Source organism: Corvus kubaryi, unplaced genomic scaffold, assembly GCF_017639235.1.
Source record: "Corvus kubaryi isolate FWS band 111438036 unplaced genomic scaffold, C.kubaryi_AGA036_p1.0 split1-37296, whole genome shotgun sequence".
In the NCBI taxonomy this organism is placed as follows: Eukaryota; Metazoa; Chordata; class Aves; order Passeriformes; family Corvidae; genus Corvus; species Corvus kubaryi.
The window spans coordinates 8,926,671-8,951,082 of record NW_024582075.1 but is presented as its reverse complement, the minus strand read 5'-3'; the positions used below and the strand labels follow the sequence as shown (position 1 = coordinate 8,951,082).

Below are 24,412 nucleotides of genomic sequence, written 5' to 3'. Positions count from 1 at the left end.
GTGTTCCTGAACAAAGGGGTAGACAAGCCCTTGGCTGAGGGAAATGTGCAAAATTTCCTCAACAAAATAATCACGTTGCATTGTCTTGTCACTTTGTATGAATTTTTACCTATCCTTACAGTAGATGGCTGAAAATGAAGCATGTAACATTATTATATGTAACTCTTGTGCAGACCATGGAGAGAGATGATTGTGCTTGGGTAAGGATTAATGAGTGCCTGAAGGTGCCTGTCCTGTCTCTGTTGACTGACAAGACATGCTTAAAGGCACAAGCTCGAATTAGATACCTTATATGCAGAAAAAGACAAAATTAATTCCTTATTCACCCCATATAAAAGGCCAGAAATAATAATATAGCATGCGGATCTGTACATGGTATAACATTTTTGAAGTGGAGAAAGTGAAGAAAAATTTTTCAAAAAATATTTTTATTATGGATATCTTAGGTGTTTATAGACAGTAGTGTGTAGATGCACATTAAAAAATGCTCACACATGACAGTGTGTGCTATGAACATCTTAAAGAAAATGCAAATATCCATGCAATACCCTAAGTATTCCGTTTCACTTGAAGGGTTTCCTTACCCATACTACCAGTTCTTTCAAGGGGTTTCAGCTATTGCACTTCATTTTGATTCATATATGGTTTTAAACCAAATTATGCTGTTTGATGGTGAGTTGATCATAAGAAAACACAGACTGTTTTAGAGATGCCTGTGAATTTACATTCATTTATTTGCAGTTTTTTCTCAAACTCTTATATTACACAGAATCATAGAACCATTGAAGTTTTAGGGGTACCTTGACACTGTCTAGTGCAACACCATACCTCAGGCAGCTACGGCAGGCTGCCCAGCACCATGGTCAGTTTGTTTTTGATTATCTAAGGACACATACTCCGCAACCTCTCTGGGCATCTTGGCCCAGTGTTTGAGCACCCCCACAGTAAGAAAGCTTTTTCTTGTATGCAGCTGGAGCTTCTTGTATGGTAATTTGGGCCCATTGCCTCTTGCCCCACCACTGGGGCTGTCTGTCTCCCTCTGCATCGGTGCCTCCTATCAGATATCTATACACGTGGACATGATCCCCCTGAGCATCTTCTTTCAAGGCTGAACAGCCACAGTTCTCTCAGCCTTCCCTCATGGGAGAGGTTTTCCACCCCTCAATGATCTTCATGGGCCGTTGCTGGACTCACTTCATGTCTTTGTTTTACTGCTGAGCCCAGAATGGGATCACAGTTAGAACCATCGAAGGAGCTTAGTGTGTTTCCTGCAAGATACACAGAGCTGAACACTAACATAAAAATATTAAATACAGATCAGATTTAGAAATACTAAATGCCAGGCTTCTATGTGAAGGTATGAATATCCAAGACGAAAGTGATTTTTGCACCAAAAAGCTATTTTTGTATTGCAAAATTAGTGTATTCTACCAAACAGGGTGTCCCTTCCTCTACGTCAGTCTAATTCACAGTAGTTATATAAATAAGCATATGTCTTTTATAATGTCTTTTCATTACTTAAGGAAAAAAAAGTGAGGACAAAGTATTTTTGTTGAAAACCGTTCATACATACACATGACAGGTCAGAAATACGCTGCATTATGACTTTCAGAGTGATTCAGTTTTTGCCATAGCTTGTTGCATCAAGTCTACTGATTGTTTTTGTGCATTATTCTTCAGGCTGTTAATTTCTGGTATGTCCTTGTGATGAATGATGAACACACGGAGACGCGCTATCTGCTTTACTTCCTTTTGAGTTGGGGACTTCCAGCTTTTGTTGTGATCCTTCTTCTAATTATCCTGAGAGGAATCTACCATCACAGCACAGCACAGATTTATGGCCTTGTCTACGGTGATCTGTAAGTGTTTCCTTAAAAAAGCATGAACTAGGTTTGTACTTAATTTTATTCCATGTAGAGAAGGGGGTATGCCCACAGTCAAGTGCAGAAATGGACAGGGGGATTCCTCATTTGGTGGAGATGAGGCAAGTATGTCACCCATATGCAATACAGCACTTTCTGTGGAGTTGGGCTTTGCTACAGTTTCTCTATTCTGGCAGAGCTGTCTCAAGCGTGTCTGCTCAGTGACTAAATAATTTCTTTTGTTCTGAGAATGTGCAATTCCAGACTAAAGGACAGAAACATCTTCTGCTGCAGAATGAGCAAAAGAGAATGGTTTTCTTCCATTTAATTTCTGTCATAACAAACCTCAACACCAAATCAAGCCTTAACCCCTGCACCATCTCTTATGTTATTAAATATGTTCTTTGCTAGAAAGTATTACTACATTATCATGTCAAATATTTTTCTTGAACTGTTTCTCTTGTAATAATGAATGTTATATTGCAAATTGTTCCAAATTTGAGAATTGATGTGTTGTTGACAATTATCACAGCCCTTTCAAAGCCATATATAAGCACAGAAAACTGCCCTAATTATGTATATCTTCATAGAACCAGACGCGTTTATGTGGAGGTAGATAAATAGATAAATATTTTTGCTCTTTCCTACTTTTTTTTACTCTGGCTCCTTTTCTGGCAAACTTAATCTGTGATGATATCTCTTCTAGGAATGGGGCTAATATGCTTACTGACTTTGTATCACAGTTACATGCTTTATGTGCAGAAAAGACTAAACATACCTCTTCTTTTTAAAAGAAATGAATGTAGAAATTCTTTTTATGAAAACGTCATACGAGGTTGCTTTCAGGGTAGACCCACAGCAGGAGAATATTCATCTGTCTTTAATAAAAGAGGAGGATACAGTGTGCATCACTCCATTACAAGAGAACATTTAGTTTTGGGGTTTTTTGTTGCGCAGGGAACTCCTGTGAGAAGTAGATACTTGAATTTAATACTGATGTTTAAGTATACGCATGTATACACACACACACACGTGGTCTTATAGATATTATTTGTATATACATATCTGTGTGTGAATCTGTACTGTGTGTGGTAAGCAGGGATACCTGATTTTGATGTAAATGAGTTACACTGAGTACCACAAGTTGTCTGACCATGTCAACTAAGTTTAGTCCCACATTTATAGGCACCAACTCAACTCAGAAATATAACTGAGATCCACAAAAGCAGATGATTGCTGATGTTCATGTTGTATCAGGGGGTGCTCCATAGCTGTATACCATCCCATACACATCAGTATTTCTCCACAGAACATGTCTTTTTCTTCATGGTAAAATGCTTCTTTGTGCATAGTAAACACAAGGAATGTGTGTAACATAATCAAGTTCTCCAACTGTAGTCAAACTGTGGATTGATGGTATCATTATGCAGTGAAACACAGCTTTGCAGTTTTTTCTTTTGATATCCATGTCTCATTCTTTGTAAAACAAGTGAAAGCCTTACATTCTGATAAAATTATTAAGCAGAGGAAAATTACTCAGTCCAACCCATTGCCCAAATTAAATATAATTTTTTTCCAGCATTCTATTACTATTTCTATGGGAAAATGCCAGAAACCAGCCCAAGATTAGTAAATGTCCATCTCAGTCAATGTGGACACTGTAAGAGATATCTACAAGGATTTTCATAAATAGCATCAATCCTAGTTCCTGATTTGAAGAGCACTTTAAGACTTGTTCTTAATTATACAAGAGGATTTTCAAAGACAGAATGTAGAAAAGGGGAGAGATTGAACTACAGCACTTGGTTTGTTTTCTCCAAACCAGAATGCAGTAGTGGAAAAAGTGACAAGGAAATTTCCGAATCCAAACTCATTACATACTGACTTCAGAATCAGCCTCAGAAATGGTTTAAGAACAATAGTGTGCTGGTAAGAGCTCCTTACATGTGAGATCTGGAAGACTGATTAAAGTAATAAAAGCAGTGCAGCCTATCTTAACCCTCTCCTAAGTGATCACTTCTTCATGCAACCTGTTTTTGCATTACTGTGGTATCTGACCAACTGTTTTGATCTTAACAAGTATGCCATGGGCACAAATAATTGTCAACAGTATAGCAGTGCTGAGGGAAGTTCAATTTATACTTGCACTGAACAAAAAATGAGTTCAGCTGTGTTGGATTTTATGCTTCAAAGTATTAGAATAGAGTTTTCCTCCGTATATGACAAATTCTAAACAAAAATGCATGTATTTTATACTGTGACTCCCATGCCATAGTATGAACAAGTAGCATACTTTTGATTACTTTCATAATTGGCAGTATTTATGTATGGTATGAACAGTTCTCTCTTTGGCATTATGTGGGGTTTTTTATACTGGTAAATTTGTCTGTATAAATGCCACCAAGCAGCACATTTTTTAAGGTTCTAGTCCAATCATAAGTGAAAGAACTAACTGACACAGAAGAGCTCTTTCACTCCTCCCTTTGCTAATTCCTCCATTGCTCAGCTGCAAAGGTGAAAGTCTCTTTGAATAAGACTAGAAAAGATGCTGATTCTAGATCATTTTATGGTAATACAGGGTTTTTTATAACATCTATTGGAGTTCTGGGCAATCTCTTGGGTACAAGTCCAGTGAGTGTAGCGTAATTAACCTTTAAACTCGTGTTTGTGAACAAGAGCTGATACTTGTCATTAAATAATTCTGGCTTCTGATCTCAGAAATAGATGAGTTAAGGCAAAGCTTGCAAATGTGGTACCAGCTTCAAACAGTATTGAAATTTTCAGGGCTACATGAGAAACTAGAAAACTACTTTACTGTCAAAGATTTCTATTTTAACTCTTTTACTTGCATCTTTGTTCTGTAAGTGTTAGAGAGTTACAAGTGACCAGGATGGAACTGGAGAGAGCTAGATTTTGTGTAATTATTCAGACTTCTCTTTCTTCTCACCTCTCCATTACGCTATACATCTCTTTGTCAATATCTACAGTTTGAATTTGCCTCCTCATGTTTTTCACCATATTAGGTGAACTGTGTCTTTGCGCTTTAAGAGATCTATTAGAAAAAAACCCACCACTCTATTTAACCGTTTTGCTAAGATAAACTTTTCAGAACTTTAACTGAAAGATTTTCAGAAATGAGGTCTAGCTGTATATACCAAGAATGCAGCAAATGCTGAACTCTCTGGAGTTCAGGAAGTACAGTAAGCTTTGGAATTTGATTTTAAGGTGAACTTTTGTCTTGCTGTAAACTCATCTATTCATAACTTTTTCTTTATTTAATAAAAACTTTCCTCTGAAAGGTGACCTTGATCTTTTAACTACTTGAGTATTTTAAATCTCTTACCCACGGTAGCATGTTTTTTATAAGCTCAGGAACTACTTTTGTTTCTGCTTTGAGTCTGACTAGACCTTCTTGAAACCAAATTCCTGTAAGAAGGCCAAAGGACTTTATTTATTAGAGTATAAGCTAAAACACCTTTGAAAATGAGAAAACTGGAAGTGATTACACTTGACAGAATAAAAATTTAAACGTTTATAAGCAAATATCTCCCTATCTACTGTATCTTTGCAAATGCTGTATTTCAAGCATGACTTTTGTCATGCTGTATCCTACCTTTTTTTTTAATTGCATCCAACTCTATAATTTCCTCTAGTTCCCAGAAAGTAGGGGGGTTTTGTTTAAGTTCTCTAAGGGATGTGTCAGCTCAGTCCTGTTCAATATCTTTATTGACAATCTGGATGAGGGGATTGAGTCTACTGTTAGGAAATTCGTGAATGACACTAAGTTGCATGGAAGTGTTGATATTCTGGAGGGAAGGAAGGCTTTGCAGAGGAGCCTGGACAGGCTGGGTTGATTGGCCAACACCAACAAGACCAAGTGCCGAGTTCAACAAGACTTAAGTGCTGGGTCCTACACTTTGACCACAACCACCCCATGCAGAGCTACAGGCTGGCAACAGAGTGGCTGGAAAGTGGCCCAGCAGAAAAGGGCCTGGGGGTGCTGGTTGTCAGCAGCTGAATAGGAGCAAGCTGTGCCCAGGTGGCCTGGGTCAGAAATATGTGGCCAGCAGGACCAGGGCAGTGACTGTCCCCCCGTACTGGGCACTGGTGAGGCCACACCTCAAGTGCTGGGTTCAGTTTTGGACCCCTCAATTTAGGAAGGACATTGAGATGCTTGAATGTGTCCAGAGAAGGGCAGTGGAGTTGATGAAGTGTCTGGAGCACAAGTCTTGTGAGGAGAGACTGAACCTGGAGAGGAAGAGGCTCAGGGGAGACCTTATCACTCTCTACAGCTCCCTGAAAGGAGGGTGTAGCCAGGCGGGAATCAGCCTCTTCTCCCAGACAACCAGTGACAGGATGAGAGGACCTAGCCTTAAGCTGCATCAGGGGACATTCTTCACCAAAAGAGTGACTAGATATTGGAATGGTCTGTCCAGGGAGGTAGTGAAGTCACCTGGAGGTGTTTAAGGAAAGGCTGGGTGTCACACTTAGTGCCATGGTCTAGTTGATATAGTGTTTGGTCATAGGTTGGACTCCATGATCTCAGAGTTCCTTTCCAACCTAATTAATTCTGTGATTCTGTCTGAGGCTTGGCTGTCTTTCACTTGCTCTTTTCCCTCTGTTAACTTCCTCCAGTTTCTAGAGGTGTCTCTCTTTTAGCATGATCCTTTATTTGCCCAAGGGAGGGATGATCTTCCTTCTCAGGAGAATCCCTGTTATACATTAATTTTCCTCTTTAAAATCCCATGTAGTAAACAGAGTACTGAAGAAGATGTGTGCCTTTACAATACTTTAAATTCATAGAATTTCCATGTATTTGGTTTCAGGGATAGATTCAGATTCACATTTTCTCACAGCACAAAAAGGGTTGAACCAAGTGTTCTCAAATATCTTCTTTGTATCATTGTCGTTAAGATATTGATGAGAAATAGTGAAAAAGATTTTCCAGTGACATTCTTTTCTAGAAACAAACCGAATACTTCTGTGTCCTCTACAGTCTGGGTCAAAGCAGAGTTTTATTGCAGGAAAATCCCTGGATCTCTGACTATGGAGCCACAACCAGGGGGTAGGGAAACAAAGCTAAAGAAAGATGGAAACTATGAACTTTTTGCTGTGATTAAGAGTTACAGCTCTTCTTGTTGCTCACACTGCAGTGTCTCTGAATCTTATGCATAGGGATGTCTCAAGAAACAAATTAGTCTAGGAACCTGTCATGGTTTTAAGCCCATCTGGACATGAAACACCATGCTCCACTTCCTCCTCTCTTCTTCCTCTCCTCTTCTTCCTCTCCTCTTCCAGCTGAATGGGGAGGAGAATCAAAGTAAAACTTGTATATTGAGATTAAAAAATGTTTAATAATTGAAAATAAGCTACAATAATAATTGAAAATAATAATATTCATAATCTTAATAATTGTAATCATAATAATTTTTTAAAATTATTTTTTAAAGTGATGCAAAATGCAGTTTTTCTCCACCTGCTGGTTGATGCCAAAAACTCCTTCCTGAACACAGATCGACTGTGCTTACTATTTTATATACTGGACATGAAGTTCTGGGGTCTGGAAATACCCTTTTAGTAAGTTCAGGTCACCTGTCCCAGCCATGCTTCCTCCCGGTTTATTTTGCCGATCTTCTCACTGACAGAGCACAAGAGAAGGCAGAAAAAGTCCTTGACTTAGGATAGATATGACTTAGCAAGACCCCAAAACATTAGTGTCTTATAAACACCATTCTCATTCCAAATCCAAAACACAGCGCTTGCACCATCTACTGAGAAGAAATTAATTCTACCCTTGCTGAAACCAGGGCAGAGCCATTGCCAACATTATTGGGATAAGAAACTCCATAGAAAATGTGTTTCAGTACCAGGCACTTTGAAATAAGTCACAGGCACTTTGTGCCATGGTTTGTCTCTAACTGAATGTCTGTCAGTCTGGTGCACTGACCCTTAACCCAGTCAGAAGAATATACTGGGTACTGCTTTGGGTCTCACCCAGTTGTATGACTGTCTCAGTGTTGGCACTCATCCCAGGAACAGATCCCTGGCTTACTAGCTGTTCCCTAAAATGGAGATCTGCTTTCTTTAAACCAGGGACCAGTAACAAGAATATTTTAGCTTGAGTGAGCTAATTTCTGTCCAAGCATTTGGATTAAGTTTCATGTCTCCTTTTCCACATTACTTCAAAAGTGCTGAATTTAGTCATGAACGTTTGAATCGCCAGACCTTTACAGGCAGGAATAGGTAAGAAAATAGCTAAGAATTGCTAGAAAAAGCATTCAGGGATTTTAACTGAACCATTAAGACATACTAAGAGGAAGAGGTTCGTATGACAGATCTATGAGGAATTCCCATGCTCTAATGCCTGGTTTTATATTTTACATGGACTTGGAAGTGTCTCCCTGCATGGCCCTCTCTCCAGCTTCTTTTTCCTATTCCAGTTTTTCCACCTCCTTTTTCCTTGGTTCATTGGCACATCATGTAGGATTTCAAAACTTTTGCAAGTTACTTTTGCTAGACCTCAGTGCAGAATGATGCTTGACTATCTGTATGCAATGCCAAATGCTTCATGAACCACTCAGCTGAAGCTGGGGGGTTAAAAGTCTGCAATTTTCACTACTGATTTCTCACCATTTGCTGCTTTGTCCTTTTCTGTATAGTAAATTAAAGCATCCTGAGCTCAATGTTACCGTAGGAGAAATGTTTCTGATGAACCAGAGCTACTTCAGTTGTGTTGACGCAGCACCACGCTGCAGGCATTCTTATACGTATGTATACATACACGCATATACACACATATACATACACATACATATACATATATGCACACATATTTATATAGGGAAAAAGCTAAACAGTAAGTTAATTAAGTACAAAAATTGGTGGTTGTAATCTGTACTTGTGCTTTCTTTTCTAAACTTTTCCTTTATTTCCAAAGACGCTGCCTGATGTGCTACCAACTGCTAAGGATTATTTAAAAATACCTCACTTCTAAATATGATGGCTTTAATTAACTTTCATTTATCCCTCATTACCAATGTAAGTTTTCAGTGGGGGGGAAATTGTTGGGGACAGTGGCAGGGGACTGAGTGTTTTTCATATCTTGGCAAATATTTATTGTTAATGTTAAGCAAATGTTAAGCACATCAGAAACAGGCATAATCACTCTACTGTGCTTTTAAAGCATTAAAATAGAGAAAGATAAATTCTGGCTGCTTTGACTGATGGAATTTTGAAACATGAGTACAGAAAAATATTTGTTATTGTAAAATTTCCAATCATTATGGGATGGTTAATTTCTCACAAATCATAGTATCATGCTATCATGGTAAAGGGTTGAAAAGGTAGGTTGTTATGGGTGAAAGTTGCACCCAGTAATGTCCGTGGGGCCTGATCCTTCAAACAGGTTCAGATGAAGGGATTTTTGTGCCCAAACAGAACTCCAGGATCTTTTCTGAAGCCTGTGTAGTATTATGAAAGGAGTATCAAAGAACATCTGCAGGATGAAGGCCTGCATCCCTGTCATTGACAGCTGTTAAAAGCTTCTTATTTCCTTTCAGGTTGTACAAGTAATTAACAATTTCATACCTCCTACTTTGACACCTTTAATCAGTAAAATACAGCCTGCTGCTACTAAACCAACTTGTTCTCAGTTCACCTGTTTTCCAACAGTTTAGAAAAACCTTCTTCTGATATGCCAGAATAAATTAGGAAATACTAAGATAAGCAATAATGAGATCAATACCAGCATCTGGTTCTGACTGCTCCAGTAACAAACTGTGTCCATATATACCTTCTTGTATTTGATCTTCCTAAAAAAAGGAGACAAAAAGAAATAGTAGGTTTTTTGTTTGGCTGGGGGAGGGTTGGTTTTGTTTTGTCTTTTTAATTTCACCACAGGGCTGTTCTGCAATCAGTCAATTTTGTGCTCAGATTTTTGTTCTGTGAAATACATTTTAGTGTATTTAGTGCATAGAGCCATACTTTGGAAGGCAGAATCTTTTCTGTCCAATGTAAAAGCCCCAGTAAATAAAGGTGTATCTCACTGAACTGTACTAAGATAATTTGAGTAAAAGGAATGCAGCTTTAGGAAACTGATTTGTGTTATTAGTGTTGCATTTAATTGTCAGTATGGCTTAGAGAAAAACAGTACATCCAAGAAAATCTTTTGCAGATGTTATTCTTCTTGCCAAAGGGCAGGACTGTGAACATGAGCCTAATTTATGTTTGACAGTTTGCACATGGAAGCATCTTCTTTTTCAGCTAGATTTGGATTAAGTCCTTGGTTTAGAAAATGCATAGGAAAAGTAAGGTAATGAAGAATGTCTGCCTTAAAAAATGGTACAAGGGAGACTTTCTTTTTTGCCTTTGGGAAACTGTAATAAGTATTAAATAGTAAAAAACAAAACAAAAAAAAATTAGCCATAACAGTAGATTTTAGTTTCAAAACATATGAGGAGGAAGCCTTGGATTTAAACAGAAGCAAGATAATTAACTGAAATCAGACACACAACTCCTTATGTAGTTTTAAAATTGCAGTGTTAGCAAGAACCTTGCTCTAAGAGATTTCAAGCAGGTTTCTGTCACTTAGTTTCCTGGTCAAATGCTGAAGGCTGCAAGTCTTCTGGGACTTCTGGAATGAGCTGCCTGGAAACTCCAGAGCTTCCAGTGTCTTAGAAGTCTAACTGTATTAATGCAGTGCTTATGCTGTGTCCTTGCTGCTTCTTCTTTGGTAATTGTGTTTCCTTAGTATTAACTTTCACAGTAGGAAGAAAAAAAGAAGAAAACAAAGACAAAAATAAAGAAAAAGCAAAAGGTTAAAAAACTAGGTATAAAATTGTTCAGAGAAATTTCCAGAGGATCACATAATGAGAAGACTGAAATATAGTAAGCCGTGTTCTAAAACAACAGCAGATGACATTTTGGGTTCTCATTATAGAAAAGCATTGTTTAGACATTTTCATTTTCCCCTTTTTCCAACTGTTTAGCTCTACAATAACAGCAATAGGAGAGAGCAGCAAGGAAATTGGTTTTTTGTTTTATTATGCAATAGGTCTGGTATATTGACAAGACTGTTGCCCGCACTGACTCAAACTGAATCTTCTGAAGCTTCTGTTCATTGCTGTTCCAAAACAGCATCTTGGCATTTCTTCATCCTTTGTTCATGGTGGACTGCATTTTCCCCTGTGTTTTCTGTTGTTGGTATTTACTCTGTGGGTACCTCCATTAAAGAGTATGGTGCTACTCATAATAAATTTTGACATGTCAGTAAAGATGATAGGACCAAATTTCTAGCAGTAATTCCCATGGATGTAGATGTGACTTTCAAAAAATTATTGGGACAAAATGTAAACAAGAATGGGCAAGCCTTGACTTAATTTCTGGCAATTGCAATTCTGCTGTTTCTGAGCTTACATTTCTTAACCAGAACAGTCTAACTGTATTTTCATTACCTTTTTCACCTCCTTCTCTTCTTTCCCTCATTCTTTTTTCTCTTTCTTTTGCCTCTTTCTTTTGCTGCATAGACAAAAGAAATGAAAAGAAAACTAAATAATGCCGAAGGGTTGATGCCACATTATCACTCTATAAAATCTGGGAGAACCATTATTAAACATTCTGCATTTCACTTGAAACTTACATGCAAAATATAAGGAAAATAATTATTTTCCTGATGTGGAAATATATATGAAATCAAACATACAAACCTGTCTCTGAGTTAATCTGCATGAGGTTTAAACTAATTTAAATTCATCAAACACAAGGGCAGCTTTCATTTTCCTTAATACCAAACAACCTCCACAGCAATTGAATGGACATTAAGAGATTTCTTGGGTTGTTCATTTTGCCATCATCCTGGTGAGGTGACTGAGGCCAAGTGCAGCACTGAATCAAAACAATCAGTCTGTGTTCAGCTTGGGGCAGTAGTATTTGATTACAGGCATTTCAAAATGTACTTGTACAAGGGTGTGACTTGTTTCACAGCTGCACAGGATTCTTTGGGGCAGCTTTTATGAGTCCTCTGAGATTTGCTTAACTGGACCCATGAGCAGATGGTGTTCAGTGTTCCAGAGAAAATCCCCGTTTCCTTTTGAGGAAAAGTAATTAAACAAAAGTAAAAGTAACATCATGTCAGAATTCTTTAGATGCAGCTACAGGGAAAGCACTCATCTTTTCATTTTCTATTTCAAAATAATTCCTTAGGTATATATGACCTTTCTCAATCAACTGTTTTGCTGAAATTATAGGGTGATTTTTTTTCTGCTGATTTGAGTTCTTACACACTCTCTCTTAGGTAAATAGTGCAAATTGAACTAGAAATTTTCAATATCTTCACACCAGAATTTGTGTGGTTCTTACCATGGATCAAGATGGATAACATGGGAAGCAGCTGGTAGAACATCACGGCTATGTGTTTATGAAAACCTTGCATATCATACAGAGAATAAGATTTTCTGTGAAGGTACACAGAAGTGAAGTTGTAGCTCCAACCAGACAGGTGTTCTGGGGCAGAGGCTATGTTTGCACATCTCTGCTCCCTCATGAAGCACACGCAGCTGCAAGAAGCAGCTTAGCTCTAAGTCTGTTCTTGCTGCACAGCAACGTGGCTAACAAAGCATAGCCTTGGAAAACCCCTTTAACAGCTGGTGGAGCCAGGAGCCCTCAAACTGCAACAAGTGGGGTGCAGCCTCTGAACTCTGCAGGCTCACAGATTTAGGTGTTTGAAGCTGGTTATGAGGAAGCAAACTGGTACTTCCTCCAGGGCAGCAACCCCACAAGTTTCCGCCCCATGCTGTGTACTGAGCACACTGTACTGAGAGAAGTGTCTGTTTGCAAAGCAGAGGAAAAAAGGCACTATGAAAACCCTAAACATGCATAACTCTACTCATTGCAAAAACCTCTGGTAACATCCAGAGATGGAGGTTCTGTTGCTGAATTGGTAAGAATTGAGACAAGGTTTTAAAAAAACCCTTGCAAATATCAGGAAGGGGTGCCTGTAGTTCGTTTATCAGCATGGACATTTATTTGTATTAGTGTTCTTTGCTTATCAGTAACAGCACCAACATGAGCTTATGGTAGAAGTTCAGTGAACACTGTATTGTTTAATTTAAAAAAATCTCTGAGAAATCTGTATAAGTGCTGATACATTTTGTTCAATTTCTAATTTATTTTACCTGACATTTTCCTAGCTTTCCTAAATCCTTGTCTGGCTGGTGGAAAACCTACTTATTTTTAGCAAATTTACTGTGTAAATTATAAAAAAGATTTTTTTTCAGGACTAGAAGCAACAGGAACTGACATTTAAATAGCTTCAGATACATATAATGTAGAGAGGAGTGTAACATTTGCAACTGTTCTGTCTGTCACCTTAAATTTCAGAGTTGCTTTATACACAATAGATCATTCTCGGGGACTGTAACTCATTAATAAAACTTAGAACTGGAAACTTTTTTCTTTATAAAATGTAGCTCCACCAGAGTACCAAGTTTTTTAAAAACTTCTGTAATCATCATGCACCTCCTAATTCCAATGCATTCATATTTTAGAATCCAATTCCTTGTGTTTTGGACCCAGTTCTCACAGCTGCCTACAATTTTATGGAAAGAGATCAGGAAATTATTTCTCAGAAGAGCATGTACATATATAAATAGCATTTAAAAATCTTAAACTGTCTCATTAGAAATTTCCAGTGTGTAACAAATACATTTCTAAATTTTTTTCTAATTAAAATGGAATTTGAACTATTTTATAATAGTGTACTGCAACTCTATTTAAGAAAATCAGACTTCAGTTTAAAATTTGATGCAGTCTATATAATTTGACAAACATGGGTTAAACGTGCTGGTTTTTTGCAAGTCACTTAAAAAAACCGGAAGTGTCATGTATTTTCCAAAAAATGTAGGAGAGTCTGTGGCAACCATATCCTGCCAAGGCAATGTCGGTGAGATCTCAGCTGTGTCATGCCTCTTTGAAAGCTCCCACATCACTGTTTGATTCAGTTATAAACCAGTGCTGCTTTCACCTCCCTATCAGATCATTTTTTTGGATTTACCTGATGCAAATATAAATCAGATAGTTTGTACTGTTATTATTAGCTACTGTCTTGTTGCTGAGTATACAAAAACAAAATCTATTTCCTGAGAGGAACCTCTTGCTAAAAGAAACCCTCTTGCTAAAAGAAACCCTTGCATATTGGAAAGTAATCAAAATGTAAGCCCAGACCACATTTCAGTCAGCCTCCACTGCTTGAACAACTTCTCTAACCTTCCAAGTGTAATTTAGAGTATTGTGATGCAGCTGTAGTTGTTGCTGACCAATGCAAAATCATTCTTCCCTGCTCAGTCGTGTAGAAAAATCAGCCCAGTTGGAGGTTCTAGCTCAGTGTACTCATACTGAAGCACTGAGTCATGAAAGAGGGCATATTGTGTCTCCCTGAGTCACAATACCACTGTGCTTTCCTTACGGTGTTCAATTTACTCCAAATGCCACTTTTTCTTCTAAAACTTGCCAAGGTTATTCATAATATAATAACTTAGGTTGTTTTGAATAGTGAGATGTGTGAAGTGCAGAACGCATCTGACCATTAATGCTTAGCTTCAGTACAGCTGCCATGGCCTTTTAGTCATATTTTGGTCAAGGTCCATAGCCTTCCTTCTAATGCATGTCATTATGTAACTCAAGTACATTATATTATTATGACTTTTTTTTTCTATATTGACTGGAGTTTTTTGGCTGGGGGTGGGAAAGATCTTAGGAGGGGACATGGCCAGGACAGCTGACCCAAGCTGACCGAAGGGATATTCCACAATATATCATGTCTGCTCAAATATAAAACCTAAGAGAAAGGAGGAGGGAGGAGACACAGTTGTTGTTATGATGTTTATCTTATGGAGCAACTGCTACACATACTCAGTTCCTGCGACATGGGAAGTGACTGGACATCACCTGCTGATGGGAAGTAGACCACAAGTCTTTTCCTTTTTCTTCCATATGCAACCTTGTCCTTTGCTTTATGAATGTATTTATCTGGCCCATGAGGTTTTTTCATCTTATTTGCTGCCCCACCCCTCCTCCCTGTCTTGCTGAGGGGAGTGATACAGCAGGTTGGAGAGCACCTGGTATCCAGCCAGAGGGAATCCACCAGAAAGCTCTAAGGCCTGGAGTAGGGTTTGAGTAGCATTGACAGGATGTAGAGGATAGAAAGAGTCAAATCTTACCTAGAATCATCCGTAATGACCTCTTACAACTCTGTCTACCTCTGTCTTGGCACTGTTTTAAAAGTATCAAATTGGAGTGATGAAAAACAGAGTTAGGAATTTTGGATGGAAAGAGGATCCATGCTTGTTCATAGATCTTTAGAGTTATTCTAGTCAGTATCCCCCACCTAGTCAGATTCTTGTTTTTCCTTTTCACTTCCCCGAGTAGACATATTGCGCCAACATTGAACCAACATTTGGTTGCAAAATGTTGTTTTAAGCTATATTTTATGCAAATTCATCCATAGAAACAGAGACCTGACTGTCTAAGCACTGTCCTGGAAACTGTAATCCCTTTATTGTACTTTTTGGCTTTACACTAACATTCTCAAAAGCCTTCTAAAAATTATTTTACATCACTAAGTTTTCTTTCTGTGATGCAAATTGGAAATTTTAACCTCTTTAGCCTATTCTTAATATATGCTTAATATATAATAAGTATAAATCACAGAACACTTACTCAGTGCTACCATTTGCATGATGTTATTACTCAGAGCACATCTGAAAACAAAGGTTGCTTTCTGAAGGCTTAGGGGGGAAAAAGTAATGCTTTGGATGTCTCTGTGGCTACTGTATTGGAATGCAATCTGCCCTTTTCAAAAGAAACTAAAAAAAGAAAATCTTTGCTGATGGGTTGTTTTAGAATTCTTGTGTTTGTGTCTTATGCAAATTTTTAGAGAGAGATGATTGTCTAACCAGCAGCAGGATGCAGGACATATTAACAGTGAAAATAAAGTTTTTGATAAATGCTATTTTGGTTACTGGTTAAAGTAAACACTGCATCATTAGGCTGGAGCTGTACATGTGGTTTTCATCCTTGGACATTGGAAGGATTACATTTCTATTTTGCAGTTTGGATTGTGCAATGTTTTAGTTGATAATGGCTATAAATAGCAAAAAGGAAGTTAAAAAAATCATGCTAGACATATTCTCTGTATATGTGCAGATACATAGTTTGTCCATCCTAGGCATGTGCATAGCTTGCAGTTATTGGTAATGAAAGGAAAGAAAGGGAAGGGTAAAGGGAGGAAGGAAGAAGAGAAAGGAAAGGAGAAAAGAAAAGGATTAAAATTGAGAAAATATCTACAGTGGAAAAGAAGAAAGCTCAGCTGATCTTCATTCTAGGCTTGACTCTCTATTGCCTAGGAAATGTTTAACAGGTGTCCACCAGAAAAGAAAACCTAGAACTGAATCTCAGAGGTTTTACTGGAAAGAATGCTTCAAATAAAGAAACAAGAGCTGTCTAACATCTTTCATTGTAAGGTGTGTGCTTTAAGTATTTTTCACCAAGCATTAGTTCCTGGGCTTGAAAGCACCTTTCTAATTTTTGTTTGGTTGCTCTTCTAAGGTGCCCAATCCTGATCATTTTCAGTCTGCTAAATACAGCTAATCCCTCCAGTGACTACTCTGATAGCCATCAGCCAATTCTGGCATAGTTTAAGCCCCTCAGCTTGTGTTTTTCAGCAAGAAAAATATATTGCAACATGGAGTATTCTAATTCTGCTTTTTGCCTACTTGTAGATTGCCAGTTCCTTGCCTACTTACATTTTTCCAGTAATTGTCCCTTCCCGTTAAAGAAAAAACCCACAAACCAAACAAACCAAAACATACCAGAAATTTTTTTTTTCCCGTGTGTTCAGAGCAGAACAGATGTATAAGACCTCTGGTGGCCCTCATAGCTCTAGTGTGAACTTTTTTCATTCAATTTGTGGTTTTGAAATGTGCCAAGACCAGACTGTCCTGGTTTTGACTGGTGCAGATGTAATTTTCTTCACAGTAGGTGTTACACAGCACTGTGTGTTTTGTATTCAGGGTGAAAATAATGTTGCTAGCACACTGATGATTTGGCTGTTGCTACACAGTCCTCACCCTAAGTCCAGGACTTTTCAGTGTCTCATTCAATGCCAGTGAGGAGCTGCACAAAAAGCTGAGAGAGAGCATGGCCAGGACAGGTGACACGAACTGACCAAAGGGATATTCCACACTCTAGAACATCATATCCGGTATACAAACTGGGGGGAGTCACCTGGAAGGGGGCAGATATTCAGGAATGGGCTGGGCATCGGTCAGTGGGTGATGTGCAGTTGTATAGTGTATTGCTTGTTTCTTCAAAGTTCTGTTACTCTATCTCATTATTATTATTATTATTGCTGTTATTATCTTTATTATCATCATCATTGTCATCATCATCATATTCAGTATTACTATAATATTTTATTTCCATTACTAAATAGTTCTTAAGCCACAAGATTTACCTTTTCTTTCCAATTCTCTCCAGTGAGAGGGCAGGTGGGGGGAATGAGCAACTGGTACTTATCTGCTATCTAGGATTAAACCACAACACAGGCACAGCATGCCACTGTTGAGATATTTGTAATGCTGATTAGAGCAGAATATTTACCTCATATGTATAGCAGAATAGACAATTCTTTATACATCCAAGTATGACCTTTACTTCTTTGAAACAGTGGAAAATTACAACTCCTGTTCTTCTTCATGTGGTCCATAGTAATTTCCAGATTTTATTCTGCAGAAATAAAACTAGCCAATGAGTGCAGTATGTTTTACATTGCTTTTCTTGTATTGCATCCTGCTGTGTAACTTAAATAGTATCAGAGGTATCAAGTACATTTGTAAACCAAACCTGTAAACTCATGAAATATTGAAATCAAATTACAGCCCCATGTAGTCTGTTGTCCAAAAAAATCTTGATATTTGTTTAGTTCTTCATGAGCTGAATGTTTTAGCATAGCTCTTTTTTTTTTTTCTTTTTTTTTTTTTTGTTTTCTAACTCTGGTGCAATATTAGTATCTAGGCATCTCAAATTCCCTAATATATTTAAAGACATATTGAAAAAGACTCTCAACAGACTAAGTTCTCAGGTTTTCAGAATTCTTAGATGAAATGTTTTAGGGAATTATTACTTTAAAGTGCCCTTCAAATATTTTTCAGCATCTGCCTTGGCTACGAATGTACTGGGGTATATTATTTTTATTATCTCTTATAATCCAAGCCTGTAATAAAGGAGTTTCCATTCAAATTTGCGATAGCACAAAGCTGGGGGGGAAAGTACGTTACAAAACAGATAAAATTCATTATGTTATTGGCATCTGAGATCTCTTCGAAAGAAGTAGTACAGTATTTAGTGAGAACATGTGGAAAAAATTGTATCTTGCCAAGAGTAATTAGCTTTGCAAGGAGATGAGGAATAACTGGCTCTTTACCAATTCTCCATGGAAAGATCTCATGTGTATTGTGGATGATAAACTGAGAATGAGTCAACAATTTTGTGCTATGGTAATAAAGGCAGACTTGGTTTGGACCTATATATTAAGCAATTTAGTCTAAAGAACACATAAAGCCCTTCTGCTCTAACTATGTACTGAGATTAAATGCTGTCAAAGATGCTGTAATCCATAACTTAATAAATACATCAGTTCAGTGGTGTGATCAAGGATAGTGGCAAAAGTCTTAATTATAAAATATTTCCAGAAAGACTGAAAGATCTAGGACTGTTCATTTAAACGAATACCATATAGGAAAATAGTAGCAATTTACAAGTATGTACAGAAATGTAGCAAACAAGGAAAAGATCAGTTTCCCACAGCCATGTTGACTCTGATAGACATAACCTGTGTATACTGCCCAAATAAAGAGCTGAGTTTAACATTGGGCAATAGTCTCAGTAAGTTCTGTGAAGCATTGAAACACATTTATTGGAGGGGATATTGGTTCTTGATCACTAGACAGAGATTAGGCTCTAGTGATGTAGAGTATAATAGGGAGAGAAGTTTTTTTATAGAAAGCTAAGCTTTCTAGTTCCCAGCCACAGCAGAGTTTCCTTTAGTAAAAGGCTCACAAGGACAGCAAATCATTTCTGGTGGCACTTCAAAAATATTTTCAAATTCTCACTTGTTTTAAACTATCCCATATCTGTATCACAGGCCAATTCTTACTTCAATGAAAGGTAGCAAGGTGGCATTTCAATGCATGCAGTTCCTATCTGTGTTGTAAAGCTCATAAAAACCTCCAAATAAATGCTAGATCACCTTCCAAGGTAGCCATGAAGCATATCAAATTGGGACACACTCTTTAATTCAGTCTTACTCAGTTTGAAAAAGTGTGAAGTCTGTTTCCAGGGTATTGTGCAAACTGTTATTGTGTATAGAAGACTGTGTGAAGTTGACTGAAGACATCAAGTCTAAACCTGTGTACCTTTGTCAGTGTGAATTTTTTATGATCTTGTAGAAATATCTAGAATCTTGCCTACTGTAGACAGAAATTTCTCTAATGTGAATGTGGCTTGAATTTCCTCAAGAGCTAATGACTACCATCTCAAATGTTACCCATGATAAGCTTAGCATACCCTTTCCATATGGTTTTCTCCACATCACTTCATAGAAGCATCAGCTTTTCTCTTTTTTTTTTTTAAAAAAAAAAAGCAAATCCAAGATCCACAAAAAAGAGACACATACAACAAAAATGTCCACATGTTTCTTTCCCTGTCAGAAAGTGTAAAAATAAAAGGTAGAATTAGAATAGTTATTAGGAAGAAATTATTTTGTGTGAAGATGGTAAGGGACTGGAACATATTGCCTAGAGAAGTTGTGGATACTCCATCCCTGGAAATGTTCAAGGTCTCAGGTTGGATGGGACTTGGAGCAAGCAGATCTCATGGAAGGTGTCCCTGCCCATGGCAATGCAATTGGAACAAGATGAACTTTAAGATCCTTTCCAATGCAAACCATTCTAGGATTTTGTGAATCTACTGTATTATTGTTGTTTAATGTATTTATGGAAAAGGATAACTGTTACAACATAAAAGAAAGGCGAGTGGAGCTCCATAATCTGATCACATTGATTCATCAGGCTGAGGAGGCTTTGACACTGCAAAAGCCAGTATGTTTATCTCCTTGAAGGTTTTGTCCACCACTGACTTGGTCTCAAACAGTTGTTAAACCCATTGTTTTCCTGAGTGCCATTTTAAAGTAAATGCATATTATTCTTGTTTTGCGGTAAAGTGTTTTGCTGTAGAGCTCAGTGTCTCAGAACACCACATATTTGATAGATAAGGCCACTTGAAAGTTTTTGTCAAATTTAAGCTTTTATAGTTTCAAGATGCAGTTGAAAGAGATTGTCCTTGGAATTCAAGACAATGCAATAATTACATGAAACTGTTTTTACCACATCAAGCTATTTTAAATCTTTGTTGCTCAGAAGGGAACAAAGTATGTCAGTCCTTCCAGTTTTTTACAATTGATATTTCCTTAACAATGTTGCTTGTTATTTATTTTTGTTTTCCTTTTTTAATATTGTATTTTATTATGTAATTAATAAAATAATAATATATTATTAATTTATTATGTAATTAATGTTGTATTTTAATATGTAATTGCGCTAACAGTAGTTCCAGTATACATCTTGTCAGTTGTTTCTTGTGTTTGATTTAAAAGTATTAGAGAAAAGAAAAAAAAAAGAAGACCTTCCATATCATATGTAGCTGAAATACCTCTCTAGATTTTAAGAAGTGTGATGTTTTAAGAGATCACAGAAGGCTTTACAAGAACAATTAAAGTGTCAGATATATGTGCTTCACCCCTTTGAGAAGAAAGCAAGTCTAGCATCTGCTTTTATAGATTCAATGGGGAAAAAAGGAAAGTCAGGATAAAGCACTGATTCTGGCTGGCTGATAAATGAAGTAATTTTTATCAATGTATAGATTTAAATGTATGACTTTCTAAAATTACATCTTTTCAGGCAAAGATGTCTCTTAATTTCCCCTAGCCTTTCCATGCTTGTTGTATTTGAAAGTATCAATTTAAATTAAATGAACATCTGCAGTAGTCATCAATGAGAAAACTGTTTTATATATTAAAGCTATTTTTCATCATTCTAGGCCTGGGAAAAAAGATATGTAAATTAAATATCTTGTTGATTTGTATTGAAGGAAAAATTGCTGATTTGTTTCAATATTATGTTTTTTCCAGTTGTAAAATGATTAACAAATCATTACATACTAGTATGGAATTATACCTTGGAGGAAAAGCATACTAAAGACAATTATTTCTAATTTTTTTTCTAGCCTCTTTCATATGACAGACCTTTCATAGGTACAGACATACACAGGGCTTTTGAAAATGTGCTTTATGTTCTGTTCTGTTATGTTAGAAACATTTGAGATGGAAGTAAAGTAGTGTTTATGGGAAAAGTGACATCATGCGTGAAATAGGAGACTGGGAAGATAAAAGGGGAAGTCTTGAAGATGATGAATTTCAATGAGTTTAGATAAGAGTAGTGGAAGAGAAACAACCAATGGGGATATCTTACCATCAAGGTATTATGATCTGATTATAAAAGATGCTTCTGCCCAAATTAAGGTGTAAATGAGACCATACACTGAAGTCAGTAGTACTGTAAATTTAATTTAACAGTAAATGTGAGATAGAGAGACAGAAAGAAATAGGAGGGGGGGGGGATAGGAATAAGGAGGAGAGAAAGAGTGTGAGAGACTAAGCAGAAGACAAAAAGATATCACCACTGTGTGGATTCCTGCAGCATCCTGCTGGTCGTTCTACACCCTGGTCTTCAGTGGTGGGGGTCTCCCTGTTGCTCACTGGGAGGTATCCCTTCCATACAGTCTGAGTCCAGGGTATCCATGGGGCATAGATGCCGTTTCCACAACTTTGGCTGACATGTGCATCCTTTTTCACAGTTTTCACTGTGCATATTTTTTGTCCAGATAAGTCCTAAGTTCCCACGGTCTGCACAGTGGAATTTTGTCTGGTGTACTAATTCCAAATCTTCACCTTCCTTAGGCCTGGAGTTAATGTCTTCCTGTTTTGCCATCTCTGCTTATCTCAAATTCCATTGGTGGTGGCTTATATTATGGGGACAGTGACTTGAGATAGGTGCCTGCATTCTTTAAGTCCTCACACCACCCCATGGCTCAAATACTGTCTTCCAGAGACTTTTCCTCAGTTCATGGGTTATCCATGAGGGTGATGAATACATAGAAAAGACAAGGGAGGAAAGACAGAAACAACAGAAGCAACAATACCAGTAATCATACAGTGTACAACAGCTGTTCCAATAATTAAATATACAAATCCAATTGCAATCATCAACCCAATTCTCAGTAGCCACAGCTCCCAATTTGTGCGTCCCAAAGATTAGGATATGGACTTTAGCCAGACACTGGGGTTAATTTCCTGAAGCTAACCTTAGGGTTGGAGTGATTGGAAAAGTTCTGATGTCTGATTAACCATTTCTTTCACTTTGGCTCAGGTTTTTTCAATTGATGACATTGCATTGTGAATGGTAATAGTGCCTTCATTTTCAGTAAGACTTAACATTTCGTATACCCCTTATTTCTTTAATAGTAACATATCTAATGCCAACCGACTTTGTAAAGACGTTTTTGACACTTGTTGGAATTGCAAGATCTCTGACTCATATCTGGTGCACTACTGAAGGCACGTACCTGCCATGTAATATTTCCTAAGAGCCACTGGTTCTGTGTAAAACTCACCTTAAACCTAAAACCTATCTTTTGCCCCACCATATCTGGGGCACATATATTACTGATCCATTCTCAGTTTTGCTCAGGAGAACTAAGTTCCTGTCATATCCTTCCTGCTGATGAATAGTGAAAGACACAATTTGGGCAAATAGATGGGAACACTATCCTGCACCTTAGTCCAGCATGCAGAGTTACGCTCAGTCACTTTTCATCAGAACATCTTCAAACATCAGGACACCCCAAACTTGCTTGTCTTGCAAGTTCAGGTGTCTATCAAGTACATTTGGGGCTTGAAATTAGCCATAGAATTACACAGCAAGTGTTGATTTTTAAATTCCATATCGGGGTATCCCAAGCACATACACATGTCACATACTAAAACGTGCATTTTCTCAGTCAGCCAAGACGCAGGGGTATGGCCAGGTCTCGTAGTACAATTGATTACCTTTGCACACTGGAACAAGTGCAAATGAGTTTGTTGAGGATGTGTGTTCATGTACTTTCAAGGCTTTAAAGCAGGGTTCTTTCTCAACCATGTCAACATATAGTTGGAGGAATTTTGTAGATAATCACAGAATTACAGAATATTCTGATTTGGAAGGGACGCACATTCTTGTCCCACGGGGGCAACAATACAAAAAAGTTCTCATATGAAAAGGGCTCTCATATAAAAACATTTTCAGACAAACACATCTTTACATCAAGCCTATACTCAGTTCTAGAGAATAGAGTCAAGTTCCATTGTGGATGTAATTTTTACACAGAATAAAAGCTGTGGCAATTGTTGATAGGGTGATAAGTGAAATTAATTCCCTTTTAAATTTAGTTGTTGCCTTTTTCTCTTTTTTCCTTTTTTTTTAACTTTTTTCTTTTTGTTTATTTTTTTTCAGTGGGCAAATTGCTCTCATTACATTCCTTTGCAATTACTCTTACAGTGAATCGCACCCACAAGTTGGAAGCATGTGTGGCTCACAGTGTACTATAGTTACCATGTTGATTAGAATAGATAAAGGAAATGAGATGAGGTTAAAATATTCTCTTAGGACACATGCTAGGAAACCTAACAGTACATCTGACATATTCATGTGAAAATACAAGTATTTCCAAAAATGATAACAAGTCTTGAGAGCTAGTAAAAGGCTTTTTTGTATTTTATCCATGACCCATTTGCAGTCCATGGCTCCCCCTCATTCTGGTTTGGAAGGGGTACTCAGTCATTTTCCATGTAATATTTTCTTTTGTTTTGTTAAGATCATTTAAGTTACTTATTAATATTTCTGATATTTCTGAAAAATTTTGCCAAGTCATGATAAAAAAAGCGTTCTGGGGCAGAACTAGGAAGATTAATAGATGTTTGCATGATCCCAGTTTGCATAAATTCTTGTACCAACTACCATGCTAAATTAGGTTCAATTTTCTAATTCTCAATGGGTTGAAATAAAATAATACATCCATAAGATAAAAGCTTTTTGCACACCATTTTATTTTCAGTAAAAAGATGAAATGAACTCAGCAAAAATGAAACTAACAGTATGTGAAGTGGTTTGTCTTATATGATCCTACCAATATGTGGTGTCCCAACAAGTTCCCCTCAATGAAAACACAAAAAAATCACAAAAATTGATGAACTGAAAATACAAGAATTTATGGGGGCTGGTTAAAAATTCCATCAGTTTGTTATCAGCTTTCTATAAAACATTGTTTATCTCAAGTTCCTGTTGTGATGGCTTTTTCTATGGGCACAGTGTTTTGAGACATGGAATTGCATTCTTTAAGTC

General features: G+C 37.3%; 1 protein-coding gene across 12 annotated transcripts in view; it reads left to right on the top strand.

The window, feature by feature from the left end:
- ADGRV1 (adhesion G protein-coupled receptor V1) overlaps window positions 1-24,412 on the top strand; it is a 318,059-nt gene that overhangs the window by 211,841 nt on the left and 81,806 nt on the right. For 11 of the 12 annotated variants that reach the window (XM_042012970.1, XM_042012977.1, XM_042012975.1 and 8 more), the window contains one exon: window positions 1,681-1,859. In XM_042012970.1, the coding sequence (XP_041868904.1) occupies window positions 1,681-1,859 (179 nt within the window). Of the gene's footprint in view, window positions 1-1,680; window positions 1,860-24,412 lie in introns of those variants that run through there. The other variant, XR_006013577.1, reaches the window with a different exon arrangement.